Below are 13368 nucleotides of genomic sequence, written 5' to 3'. Positions count from 1 at the left end.
TAACCTGTGGATGAGGTGAATAAATCAAGTGGATGTCACACAGAATTGTATACACGATTGCAAGACTACCTGTAAACGTAATAACCACTTCTAAATGGACAGTGCATAATCTTTTATCACAATTACATGACAAAATATAAAATGTGACTAAAATAAATCATACTCACCAGAGATGCTGATTATTAAGTACTACTGTAAGGCATGCAGCTCGTAGTTGAGTATAACAAGTTTTGCACTCATCATCAACCAATAAGTGGAGGGGGTAATGCTGATGTCATCAAGGGCCAGTGTTGTGGCCCTCTGAGGATGAATTTGAAATTTGATTGGCTATAGAAAAAGTCTGCTTGTCATACTTTTGAAGGCTCTGGGCAGATTAGAATAGCATGGTAACACATAGGTTGAAATCTGATTGGACAAAAAAAATAAATCATCTCCTTAATACTGGAAGCAGTGGAGTCAAGAGAAACATTACAAAATGAAGAGAATAGAGTGTTAGGAATCAATTAACACAGTTTAATGGAACAAACAGATCCTACAGCCCACACTGACAGGTATGTTAACTGCCCTCCAACAATGCTAACACAGCTCTGACTTAGGATCAATTAGTTGTGCGGCCAAAAGCAAAAGTCGTGCGATGCCGACACGTCAAATCCTCCCCAGCTGTCACTTCTATTGTCTGCCGTGCGAAGGCCTGTCACCAGTCATCCTGGGCTGATCCCACCCACTTGAACCCCCCCGGCCCTCATCTCCTTCTATTAACATTGCTGGGCTGTGTTCAAAAAAGCGCATGCCTGGAGATTAATTCAGGAGTTTAACCTGCTTCGGTGCGTGGCGGCTCAGCTGTCAGCCGTTTGGTGATGGGCGAACAGTGGAAACATACTTGGAGTTTGAGCTATGTCCTTCTTAGTGAAGTCAGCACATAACCTCGGCCTAAGGCAGCTTACCCTAAAAATAAAGTTGAACATGTGCAGGCGTACAAGCACAGACAAGCGTCTCTGGATATATATATTTTTTTAAAAATGAACAATGAGAATGCTAAAACCATACTTGTTTTGAGGTACACCAAAAACACAATTGCTCCATTTGAAGAAAGGCCAATCAGCACGCTCTTAGCATTGAATTTAGCAGCAGCACTTGGCACCAGCATTAGCATAAGTGCTCTTATGAAAGTACATTTTTGTTCTTCGTGCTTCGCACGAGTAGCAGAACCCACGACACATTTCAATTAAGCCCGTCACTGTAGCAACGGTTGCCTCCGCTCTAACAGACATCGTGCCTGGTACTCGTAAAAATCAACGCCACGCCTCGAATGAATACCTACAATTTCCCCTTTGGATAAAAAAAATAATATTTACAATTTTATATGGCAGTGGTTGTGAAACTCTAGTACATCAAGTAGCTAAAAACTACTTTACATCATTTATATGCAGAGTGGTGCACCTACGTGTTCACCAAACGACAGAGCTTTTATTGCAAAAAAATATGTATATTCTATATTAATACAAGCCATTGCAACATTATGCAGTTTGAACTTTAACACTGCTCTAAAATATAGGGGTAAAAACTACTTAAATATGATTCAATTAAAATGTATTGCACATAGGTTACAATTACCTTAAAATTGCTTTACTCTAGTAAAGGCCTTACCTCGAAATAATAATTGAATGACTCCTAAGTAAGGCCACTATTTCAAGAAATATGGTAAAAACAAAAAACAAAACACCTTACAAAGGTAAGGTGTTTATAATTTATTTGAAGAAAATATATAGAAACATATGCACAATTATCTTAAAATTGCTTTTGTACTCTATTAAAGGCCTTACCTCAAAATAAAAATAATTAAATGACCCTCCTAAGGCCGCTATTTGAGGAAATATGGCAATAACAAAAAAAAAAACAACAACACACCTTGAAATAATTTATTTGAGAAAGACATACACAAATATCTAAAAATAAAGACCTTACATCAAAATTTTAAAATTAAATGACCCACCTAAGCTCACTCTTTGATCATATTTGGCAACAACAAAAAATAAACACCTTACCCCAAACTGCACTACATATTTAAAATACCAATTAAATGAAGAATACTAACGCATATTTGCAATAAAACATAATACGAAAATCTATAATATTATTCTTAGTAATTTGAAAATGTGTACTTATAAAGGCAGCCAACAAATAAAGGCCTTACCCTTAATAGAAGACTGGTATTGTCTGCAGTACGTTGGAATATGAGTGACCTTTGACCTTCCCTAAACTTTTGAATGCATGTTTTTTTTTCTTTTTTTACTTTTTTCACAACTTTCTTTCACCCTTCCAGTCTCTCTGTTGCTCATTGTTAGGGCTCAATTGAGCATCTCTTGTAGGAAAAATGATGCCAAAAAAAGAACATTATACAGTAAAATGCTATTGTCTAAATAACGTCATCTTGGCGATACAGTTAATAAATGCCTCGGGATGCTAGTTAACGAGCAAAATGGCCACGTGATGCTTTCTTGTGCATTTCAACATTGCACGCGTCCCATTTTTGACTCATGCAGGCCATTTGGTGGCAACACTGTGCGATCTTTCATTATAGATAAGAGACAATTATTGTAGCACGTCGCTGATGGGATTGTTATCTGCGAAGCACGCGGCGTGCAATCCAAAACTGCGTCCTCGTGCCCTTGCCACTCGCTGACAATTCTTCCGAGCCCCCAAAAGATAAACAGAATACATTAGAAGGTGCATTTCTCTAGTTTGTTATTCAAATGCATTTTAGTGCTAATCTGAAAAAAACCTTGTTGTTATGACAACCATTATGGCCACTTTTCCTCTTTCATTTGTTGTGAAAATTGGATACAAACAACAATTATGACCGGCGGAGGACAGAACGGGCTAAAAGGGGCGCGATGGGGTTTCTTCCCGGGTCTTCCGCCGCCGCTGCCATTCACACAGGCCAAGCATGAAATGAGTTCCTCTCCATGACACGTGGTGATTGACAGCTCCACAAATGAGAAATTATTTACTGTGAACAGAGCGGGCCGCCTGCTCTTTGGCAGCGATGCTGCATATCTTGGAGGCGAGTGGAAGGTCTGTTGATGATGATGATGCATCATCACAACCACTGCAGTACAGGGGATGGCGGGGAAAAGGGGGGGGGGTGGCGACGGAGCCATTATGATTCCCATGGAGACATGACTTGATTTTGGTGATGGATGTGTCATACGGTGAACATCTGAAGCGTTTCTAGACATTTTATGAAACTAGCAAACACAAAAAGTATTGGGACGGCAAGTTGGTGCTTCATTTTGCAGCTATTATGGACATAAAAAAAAATATAGATTTGCATCGAATAACTGCCAGTCAAGTTGACGTCTGTCGCTCTCAATGGCAGAGAATAAGACGATAATTGTATATTTGCAGGGTCAAAGAGGGAAGGGGAAAAAGCTACTCATTAAATAACATAATGTGACTAAATCATTCTAATACAAAATTTTTATGACAATAATTTAAAAATTACACTATTTAAAAAATAAATAAAGCTCAGGTTCATGTCAACACACACACACACACAAAAAAAACACGCTTCTGACAAATGCATATTTAGTTATTCTAAGCAACCTTTTTAATATCTTTTCCTTTGGTTTAAATATGAATAAATATTAACAATTTAAATACAAGATGTTCACTTTCATGTTTAAAATCAAATGAAAAAAAATGTAATATTACATTTCAGTTATTCATCTTCAAATTATCTAAAAAGATAACTTAAAACATTGCTCAGATTTGTTCCATATTTTCCTGGGAGAAATGTATTTTTTTCTGTACTTAATGTAAGCAATATTATCCTAATATTTATTATTTTTAGGCTGTACTACACAACTTCCTGGATTCCAGTGAGATGCTGCCATCTAGTGGTCAAAGATGCTCTGTACTACATTTTTTCCCCCCAAAACATCTTTAAGTAACTCTTTTAATAGCTTTTACAAAAGTCTACACACCCATGTTTAAATTCCTGTTTTTGTGATGGCAAAAAAATGTGGATAAGAAAAATCATTTACTTTTCCCAACATTAATATGACCCACAACTTAATTCAATTGAAAAAATCAAACATTTTTTTTAGAAAGGAGAAGTAAAAATAGGTTGGCCACACTATTAGTTCAAAAACAAAGATATAAAAATGATCTTGCTCCTGTTTTCACCCCCATCACAAAATCCTTGTATGTGAACAAGGGTGCATTGACTTTTCATACCCACTTGTGACTTAGCAGCATAAAATGACAAACCATAATAAATTGTCTTGCAAGAGCTTTATTATATTTAATGTGTACACCTTATTTCCACCATTCTCATTCAAATCAACGATGATGACGTCAACCTTCATTAAGACTAACACTCGTGGAAAAAAATTGTCTATTTTCTGGTGATTGCTGAAAAGGGAAGTCAATGAAAGCTACTACACACGGTATGTATACAGTATATAATATATATAGTATTCATGTGTGTATATAAATATATATACTGTGTTTTTATATACACATAAACATACATAATATACACACAATGTACCCACGCGAATATGGGAAGAGAAAAAAAATCATCCACCAAAAAAAAACAAAAACAAAAAAAAAATAATTGAAGACAGTTTGGAAACAGGAAGTGATGAAGATGAGGAGGGAGGTAGATAGATGGAAGGAAACCAGTCAGAAAGGATCATCCCACTTAGCTTGTGATTCTTGTCTTTCATTAAAAAAAAAAAAAAAAAAAAAAAAAAAGGATCCAGACAATCTCAATTAGAGCAAACGAGGAGGAGGAGGAGGAGGAGGAGGAAGAGGAGGGGGGAGGCGAAGGGGCTCTGCCTGTCCTCCAGTGTTTCTTTTCTTGAAGTGTTGTCCTCGCGAGGGCTCTAGTTGCCGCCGATGGCGCCGCTACAGCAGCGGCTGCTGCGGCTCTGGGAGGCGCCGTCGTGCAGATTCACGCCGGTGCCGGCCCGGCCCGCTTGGCCGGCGCCCGCCTGAGGCTCGTTCTTTGGTAGCTTGTTGGCTGAGCGGATAAAAACGGGATGCAGTTTACAAAACAAACCCAGATCAGTCGTTTTACATAAGAAATTTGCCAACTTTTTTTTTTTTTTTTTTTTAACTTCCGAAGCAACAAAAAAGCAGAATCTATGCAAAATTGCAAGCTTCTTTTCGGTTTGCGGTTAACTGCAAATACTTTTCAGAAATACTACTCAGTACTCACCCCTTATCACATAAAAAAAAAAAAAAAAAAAAAAAAAAAGACTTACCAATTGCTACAAAAATATCATTGACATTGAGGGCGGTCTTGGCTGATGTTTCCATGAAGAGGAGCCCGTTTTCATCAGCGTATTCTTGCGCCTCCTGAAGACAAGATGTTGTTCGTGTCAAAGACGTTTGTCCGCACAAAACTTGTCCGGCTCCTCTTCATACCTGATGCTCCACCGCTCTCTTGTCGGCGATGTCGGCCTTGTTGCCGGCCAGAGCAATCACGATGTTGGGGTTGGCTTGTCTCTGCAACTCCTTCACCCAGTTTTTGGCGCGCGCAAACGTGTCCTGAGGGCCGACAAGCTTTACTTGCAATTGTTGTCACTCATAGCACGAAATGCAGTAGTCAGCCGGTACCGTAAGTTCCGAGTGCCCTCACAAGTTTTTCCGGATATGAGGCGTGAGTCGACGAGCTTTTTTTCTGGATTTGTGAGCAGGTGAAGAGAGGTAAAAATACAGTGATGACTAGAATTGGTTTGACTTCGTTTTTGTTCAGTGGCCAAGGTCGTAATTCAATTTATAATTTCATAAATTTAACCAATATGGATTTTTTTTAAGGCTCATTATTTGGCAGAATAAAATTCCACTTACGAAATAAACAAAACATATACATGAATTAAAAAATATATTATTATTATTATTATTATTATTATTACTATTATTTTCATCTCTAATAGGGATTAGGGTTAATATGAATTACCGGAAGAATGTCTTTGGCAACTTTACAACATAGAAGGGAGAAAAAATAAATAAATAAAAATTGGCCAAATTTTGCTGATTATTTGGGGAGTGTTAGAATGTCATGGTGTCTTTATTTCATTATGTGAGAAAATAAATAAATATCTGCAAAAATATTTGACTAGCCAATTAATCGGTCATGTCTAAAATGAATGAATGAATGAATTAATTAATTAATCACTCGCAGCCCTTTTCACTGAAGCAACACCCTTTGCTCATGGCTGTTTTTACTGCTTTTTGACTGATTTTGTAAGGCCCACAGAATATTGCGTTCTATTGCTATAAAAACATGGAACCTACCAAAAGAAAGATTAGAGTCTCTTCTTTCATCATTAAAGAAAGGTTGATGTGTATCTCTTTGTGTTTTGCAGCCATTAGAACTTGAATAAAGCCAAGTTTCATCATGATTCACACTCCTGGTGAAAACACTGGCAAAAAGAGCTCGTTGCAACATGACCCTGGCTGAACTCTTATACTCTGATGCCACCTGCTAGTCGTTTTTTATAATAACTACCATTGCTTTAAGCCACCTCAAGTCAGAAGCTGCATCAAAGCCTTCTGTATGCTCTTGCAAAAAATATAGGAAAAAAATGTGTAAATACGTTTTTGGTAGTGAAGGACAAAGTATTAAAAAACGTGTTTATCCGTTTTTGGGTATGAATGAGTTAAATGAATCCATTCCAGCCCCCAAAAACCACCACCACAATATTTTACTATATTATTATTATTATTATTATTATTATTATTATTATGCATAATTGTGAGCGTTTGAGCATGTTTAACTCGCTGTGTTGAATTCTGTCTTCCAATAACATATTTGGACAAAGAGCGTGCAAACAGGCGCCAAAAGTGCGTCTCACCGTGTTGGTGATGTCGTAGACCACGATGGCGGCCTGAGCGCCTCGGTAGTACATGGGCGCCAGGCTGTGGTAGCGCTCCTGGCCCGCCGTGTCCCAGATCTCAAACTTGACTGTGACGTCTTCCAGATTGACCGTCTGAGTCAGGAAGGCCGCTAAGAAGACAAAGTACACACGTCACTACAGTATGTGGAGATAACATCATTACACATAACTTTGCAGAAAAATATTTTAATTTTTTTTTTTTTTATTTAGTCACATAGACAGCAATCTAACAAACGTCAAAAAGAACCATCCTAAAATCCCAAAGTATTACAACCCTGACCAGGACAGTAAAGAAAGCAGCTTGTGATCTTACCTCCAATGGTGCTCTCCTGGAATTCGTGGAACTGGCCTTTGACAAATCGCAGCACCAGACTGGACTTCCCCACCGCCGACTCCCCCAGCAGCACCAGCTTGAACTGGAAGCTCTTGTTGGCCGCCGCCGCGCCGTTGGGCCTGCTCGCGCCGCTGCTGCCGCCGCCGCGTCCCGCCATTGACACAGATGGATGAGGATGTTTACGGATGGGGCGGCCCCGGGCTGGAATGAAACCAGACTGGCGACTCAGGCACTGGTGGTGAGCGAAGTCGACGATCAGACTCCAGAAGCTGCTGCATGTTTCACGTGCAGGAGAAAAAAAAATCAAAAAAAAAAATCTGGTTATTTCCTTTCTCCCTACAATTACCATTAAAGCTTGTTTTTTAAAAATCAGATTAATCAATTAATCAACAAAATAATCAACAGATTAATCAATTACTAAAATAATCATTAGTTGCAGCTCTAATTACAAAACAAACATACTAATATTTGATGACAAAAAAAAACAGGATAAAGAATACCTTTAGCAATCCATCTATGGGGGTTTTGCATTGTGTGTTAGCATTAAGCTAGCAGACTTGTAAATTGAGGTATCATTGTTAAGTATATTTGTGTCAAATATGCCATTAAAAAATACGAATTTGACATGGAAAAATTTTAAGATGTCACCAAAATTTGCATCACAATTGATCAATTATGTAAATTTACATCAACTTGCCAGCTAGCGATCCTTCCACTGTCAGTGTCACGTGACCAGTGGAATGCAAATTAATTTGTGCTGTTTTTTGGACGAACATGATAATACATTTCGATTGCTTGGCCCTGGTTACCTAGATGGCCATTGTTAACATTGTTTCCTTTTTTTTTTTTTTTTTTTTGTGGGGGGGGGGGTTATTTGTTTGATGTTGAGTTTTTTTACGTTTTACTTTGACGCTAAAAAGAATTTCCTGTACTCCAAATTCCAACTCAAATGGCACGAACGCTCTATCGAGGGCCAAGCCTGGTTTTCCACAGTGTTGCTTATTCTTCCAATTTATTTCCTCAATCATTTTGGAAACGACGCCTCCTCTATTTTAGCCTAAAAAAAATGACATCCCAGTCACAAAGAAATACAAACGTTACCAAATAAAGGCATTTAAATAGCGAACCAGTCTGTTATTTACCTTCTGATCAGTCGAGGTTGTGTCAAAACAACACTGTCAGTTAGCCGCGAGGCTAAATCCTGTTAGCAGCCCTACTACCTGTCGTCTGACACCAAAAGTTCACCCGAAATAAAACTATCACCGCGCCAAAGTTCTTACCAGTAACGAAAGCTCGGTCAAAATTCAGCAACGACCATGTCAGACCTACGTGGCAAGAGTTTTAATCCTTTTCTTATGGCCAAGTGTTGACAGGCACAACAATAATGTTGCACTTCCGCCTTGTGTAACCTCTTCCTCTGGATCGGCTAAATTTTCCCAGACTGTGCGCCCCTTGTACGCTACTGCCCCTAACTGGTGAGTTTGGTCATTGCAAATATTTAATTTCAAGCTGTTGATAAATAATTTGGCATCGAAAGTTTTGTAATTATTAAATGAATCATTCAAGAACATAAAATAATACGAAAACATTAAAATACAAGAATTGAAATTATTTAAATTAAATGGAGATCAATTCCTTCCTCGCCATCAATTATTGCATAGTAAAGAAGAAATTTTATGTTTAAACATTCCAACGTATTAAATTTATTGCCAAATAAACACCTTTGTCTTATGTATTACTATAACCAGTTTAATGTCATCCATAAAATAAAGCCCTTTATCCTTAGTGTCTCTTTAAAAAAAAAAAGTATTTATTTATTTATTTATTTTTACCACCAGGTAATCCACAAACAGAAAAGAGATTTGTGCAAAAAAAAAAAATAGCCACCTATCTGAAAGCCACCTATTTTTTGCCACCAGGTGGCAATGCTCGGCAGGAAGATATTTGAATCAACTTACTGTCATAAAATTAAATTACTATAGCAGCTCCAGTATGTTAAAAAAAACAAAAAAAAAACTTTCTGAAATTTCTGAATGTGGATTGGGCACAGAATCGTGTTTTTCACCAGGTGTCTGCAATAAATTTCTGGGCCAAAATGCCTGGGAAAACTTCCACATCATAAATCCAAATTGTTTGCATATTTTTGGTTGTGGACTGCTTTTATGCCTTGGAACTCACAAATATTTTTAAGCATCTTTTCACGTAATGCAGTGACTGACCCAGTTAAATTTGCATGACTGGTGTGAAACATTGGTTGTTTAAATGACAATCGAATTAGACGCTAGGTGGGCTTTCACCTCATCATAGCGACCAGGCCAGCAAAGACTTGTATGGGGGGGGGAGGGGGGGGGGGGGGGGGGGGGGGCTAGCTGGGAATATTAATAAAGTTCACCTCAGGAGGGGAGACTTTGATTTTGGAGCCACCAGGCTGGATGCATGCGGAGGCCGAGCTTCTGAAATGCCACTGGAGCACTCGTGGGAGGGTGACGGAACAACAGAGCAAAGATCACGTTGGACCCTGAGGTGAATATCACTCAGTGGGTCTCCGTTTGCACGACAACATCACAGCGATCCTTTTAGTCACCATGAAACGATGAATATTGTGTTGATTGTTGTGGTTGTAGTTTTTGGAGTTTGTGTGTTTTAATAGAGGCAAGGGACAAGTTAGAATCGAGGTTTTAGTGATGATGAAGGAAGTGAGGAATGCTGCAATAAACAATCATTGGATAAAACATGCATAAGGCTTCATTCAAAGCTTCATATGCAAACAGTCTTTAATAAGCAACAGCTCTGCCTGTACCAGTTTCCACATAACATGTGTGTCATATTAAGCGTTCAACGTAAAACATGTGATGAAGTTTTACATCTTGGACATGTTATTATGATCTTATTTCCTCACACAATTCCCTATTATGGTCCAATTAGGAGCACATTTTGAAAGCTCATTAATGCAAAGAGACCTTTGACCTCCACTTGCTTCTTGCTGGATTTTTAGGCCCGAGTTGCTGCGGTGTTGAGTTGCTTCGTGCTAAGTGTCACCTTCAAGTCCAGTGTTCAGTAAGAAGGCGCTCAGAATTCAAATCAGTACATCTCTATAAGCGTGTGCTTTGTTTGTTTTAAGACCTGCATCTTGTGTAGTGTTACGGCACACATTCTAAATTACCGGTTAGACGGTTTACTGTTGTTTTTCAAAGTCAAGGTTTCAATAATTGCTAATACAGGATGTCACCGGTTATGATCCCGTCTCTTCTTTTTTGAGGGGACTCTGAAGCAATGCACAGTTGCGCAAACAGCCGCCATGTTGAATTCAATTGGCTCCAATTAACTTTTTTTTTTTTTTTTTTTTAATTATTCTCAATAATCGCAGAGGAGAACGAGAAACAGCTACAGTTGCACAGATGTCTGATCTGATTAATGTGTATTGTTGTTTAAAAATAGAGGGGGGGAAAAAAACATGGTACCAGTGTATTCTAGTAAGCCCCAATGACAATATGAGTAGCACATGGGTCTGTTCTAAAAATAGCTCATCAGCGATGGCGCACACAGTGACTTACTAAAAATAATCAAAGCAGAAGAAACATTTTAATTTTATTTATTTATTTATTTACCTAATCTTAACATTGCACACATTTCTTAATGTAGCAAATATTCTCAATTTTGTGTAAAAATAAAGTAGATTGCGTATAATGTAACAAAAAAATGCTGTTTTTAATTTCTCAAAATATTAATATATGTATATATAACAAATATCTGCGATTGGCTGGCAACCAGTTAAGGGCGTACCCCGCCTACTGCCCAAAGCCAGCTGAGATAGGCTCCAGCACCCCCCTTGACCCTTGTGAGGAATAAGCGGTCAAGAAAATGGATGGATGCATGGATAACATAAATATTAGGGGTGTGAATTGCCTAGTACCTGACGATTCGATTCGTATCACGATTCACAGGTCACGATTCGATTCGATACCGATTAATCCCGATACGAATTTATAAGTCGATTGTTGCGATTTTTTTTCATTCATATTTAGAAAATACTAATCAGTAAGCTTGTAGAGTGTAAGATTTATATGAAAATGTATTATTTATTTATCTGAAATTTCAGTCTTATAGAGGTTGTAATCTGTTTCATGTTTGAACAGCATTAAAATCAAAATATTAAGGCTTAATGTGCCGTTCATATAACATTCTTCCATGCTCAAGGTGTGAATCTTAAAAAAAAAAAAAAAAAAAAAAAAAAAAAAAAAAAAAAAAATCGATTCTGCCGATTATTGAATCGATTCGAGAAGCGCGATGTAGTATCGCGATATATCGCCGAATCGATTTTTTTTTAACACCCCTAATAAATATATATATAAAGGTCATTTTAGTGCTGTAAAAGTATTTATTTATTTATTTATTTATTTATTTATTTATTTATTTATTTATCTATCTAATCTTAAAGGGATACTTGACTTATTTAGCCATTTTTGGCAGTCAAACAGTAATATTGTGCCTATAATAAATTGGATATTTTCCTTATTTTTCATGTACAATTAGTACCTTTAAAAACACATTTTGCAACTTGCTGTCGACTGAAAATGACATCACAAGGGCTCAGGTAACCAATCACAGCTCAGCTTGTGAATGTCACATGACCAAACCTAGAAAACAGGTTGCAAAACAGCAAGTTGTAAAATGTGTTTTTAAAGGTACTAATTGTACGTGAAAAATAATGAAAGTATCAAATTAATTATAGACAAAATATTAACTTTTTATTGCTATAATGGGCTAAATAAGTTAAGTATCCCTTTAAAATTGCACACATTTTTAATGTAGTAAATATTCTACATGTTGTGCAAAAATAAAGTAGATTGCGTATAATGTAACAAAAAAAATGCTGTTTTTAATTTCTCAAAATAATAGATGTATATGTAACATAAATATATGATATAAAAGGTCATTTTAGTGTTGTAAAACTAACACTTAAATCTACATGTCTGACATTTTGTTAATACGACAGCAAATCCACAATATAGCGTGGGAACATGCATCTAGTGCATGTTTAACACATTCACTGCCATAGACGGCTTTAGACGTCAAAGATTCATTTTTTTCCTGCACACGCAATAAAACAATGTGCAAAAAAAGCTTTTTCGTTATGCATCAACTTGGTATTAAAGCAACAACAGTAAATTGCAGCGTTTACTACACATAGTTTTAAAAAACAACAACTTTTGTGTAGTCTCCAAGAATATTCAAAACATGCGGACATCCAACTTTAACACATTCACTGCCATAGACGGTTTTAGACGTCAAAGATTTTTTTTTTGTCCTGGACTGGCAGTGAATGAGTTAAACTCAGACATCTGTTTTGCTTTTCCCATCTTTCTTTTTGAACTGCAGTCCAAGCGCACGGAACGCGTCGTCAACGTGGACACGGGATTACAAAAGCAGGTGTCGGAAGGGGGGGCGAGCAGGAGGAGGAAAGCGTGGGCGAGTGTGTGGAGTCAAAGTGACACTGTTACTGCAGCAACCTGCTGTCCAAATGGGTGTCTGTGTCCAGGTGTGCGTGTGATGAATAAGTAAACATAGTTTTGTCCCTTTCAGTGGGGGCATCCAGTACAAAAAAATAAAATCTTGAGTGGGACTAGAGTTTCACACGGTTGCCAAGGCGACGGGAGAGCAACTGCCGTGATTAAACGCGCCGGCCTCTAACCTCCTCTTCTGACCACCGATGCCCAGCTTGCACTGATTGAGTTCAAAATATTCACAAGTATAAAAAAAAGTTTGTTCCCTCAACTCAAATCCATCAATCCATTCTTCATCCATGTCTGGTCACATGTGTCAAAGTCGGCGCTTTCAAGGTTGTAACGCGCATTCTCCTACCGCCATAAATGTGTCAGCGTACATATTGGTGGGACAAGACAAAATATGTCGGTCTCGGTTGAACATCCGAATTCATTAATGACACTGGCAGTCGTCCGGTCCAACACACCCAAGTCGGCTTTTGATGTATAGTGCATTTTCGGTTATTAAATATGATTAAAACACTCTCTTTGAAGAGCAAAGCTGCCATTATATTTCTCACTTTTTTCCCCGCTCCCAATTATCTCAAACAGTCACCGTAAAGGAAAGGCGGCCTTGCTA

The 13368-nt window shown here is 37.8% G+C and overlaps 1 protein-coding gene across 1 annotated transcript; it reads right to left on the bottom strand.

Moving 5' to 3' along the window:
* Positions 1-4281: 4281 nt before the first annotated feature.
* Positions 4282-8673, bottom strand: LOC144005256 (ras-related protein Rab-5C-like). Its single transcript, XM_077503307.1, has 6 exons — positions 8526-8673; positions 7225-7517; positions 6870-7021; positions 5437-5559; positions 5274-5367; positions 4282-5029 (listed from the first exon to the last, which is right to left on the bottom strand). The coding sequence occupies exons 2-6, from the start codon at positions 7400-7402 to the stop codon at positions 4893-4895; spliced, it is 684 nt and encodes a 227-aa protein (XP_077359433.1). The 5' UTR covers positions 7403-7517; positions 8526-8673; the 3' UTR covers positions 4282-4892.
* Between the last annotated feature and the right edge of the window lie 4695 nt (positions 8674-13368).

This window comes from Festucalex cinctus, chromosome 17 (assembly GCF_051991245.1).
Source record: "Festucalex cinctus isolate MCC-2025b chromosome 17, RoL_Fcin_1.0, whole genome shotgun sequence".
NCBI classification, from domain to species: domain Eukaryota; kingdom Metazoa; phylum Chordata; class Actinopteri; order Syngnathiformes; family Syngnathidae; genus Festucalex; species Festucalex cinctus.
The sequence above is the reverse complement of the archived record's forward strand: the minus strand, read 5'-3'. Positions and strand labels throughout refer to the sequence as shown.

Coding starts and splice junctions, on each gene's coding strand:
- LOC144005256 (XM_077503307.1), bottom strand. CDS start 7,402: ATGGCGGGACGCGGCGGCGGCAGCAGCGGCGCGAGCAGGCCCAACGGC. Junction 5,560..6,869: donor TCTACGACATCACCAACACG/GTGAGACGCACT, acceptor GTCGGCCCTCAG/GACACGTTTGCGCGCGCCAA. Junction 5,368..5,436: donor AGAGAGCGGTGGAGCATCAG/GTATGAAGAGGA, acceptor TCTTGTCTTCAG/GAGGCGCAAGAATACGCTGA.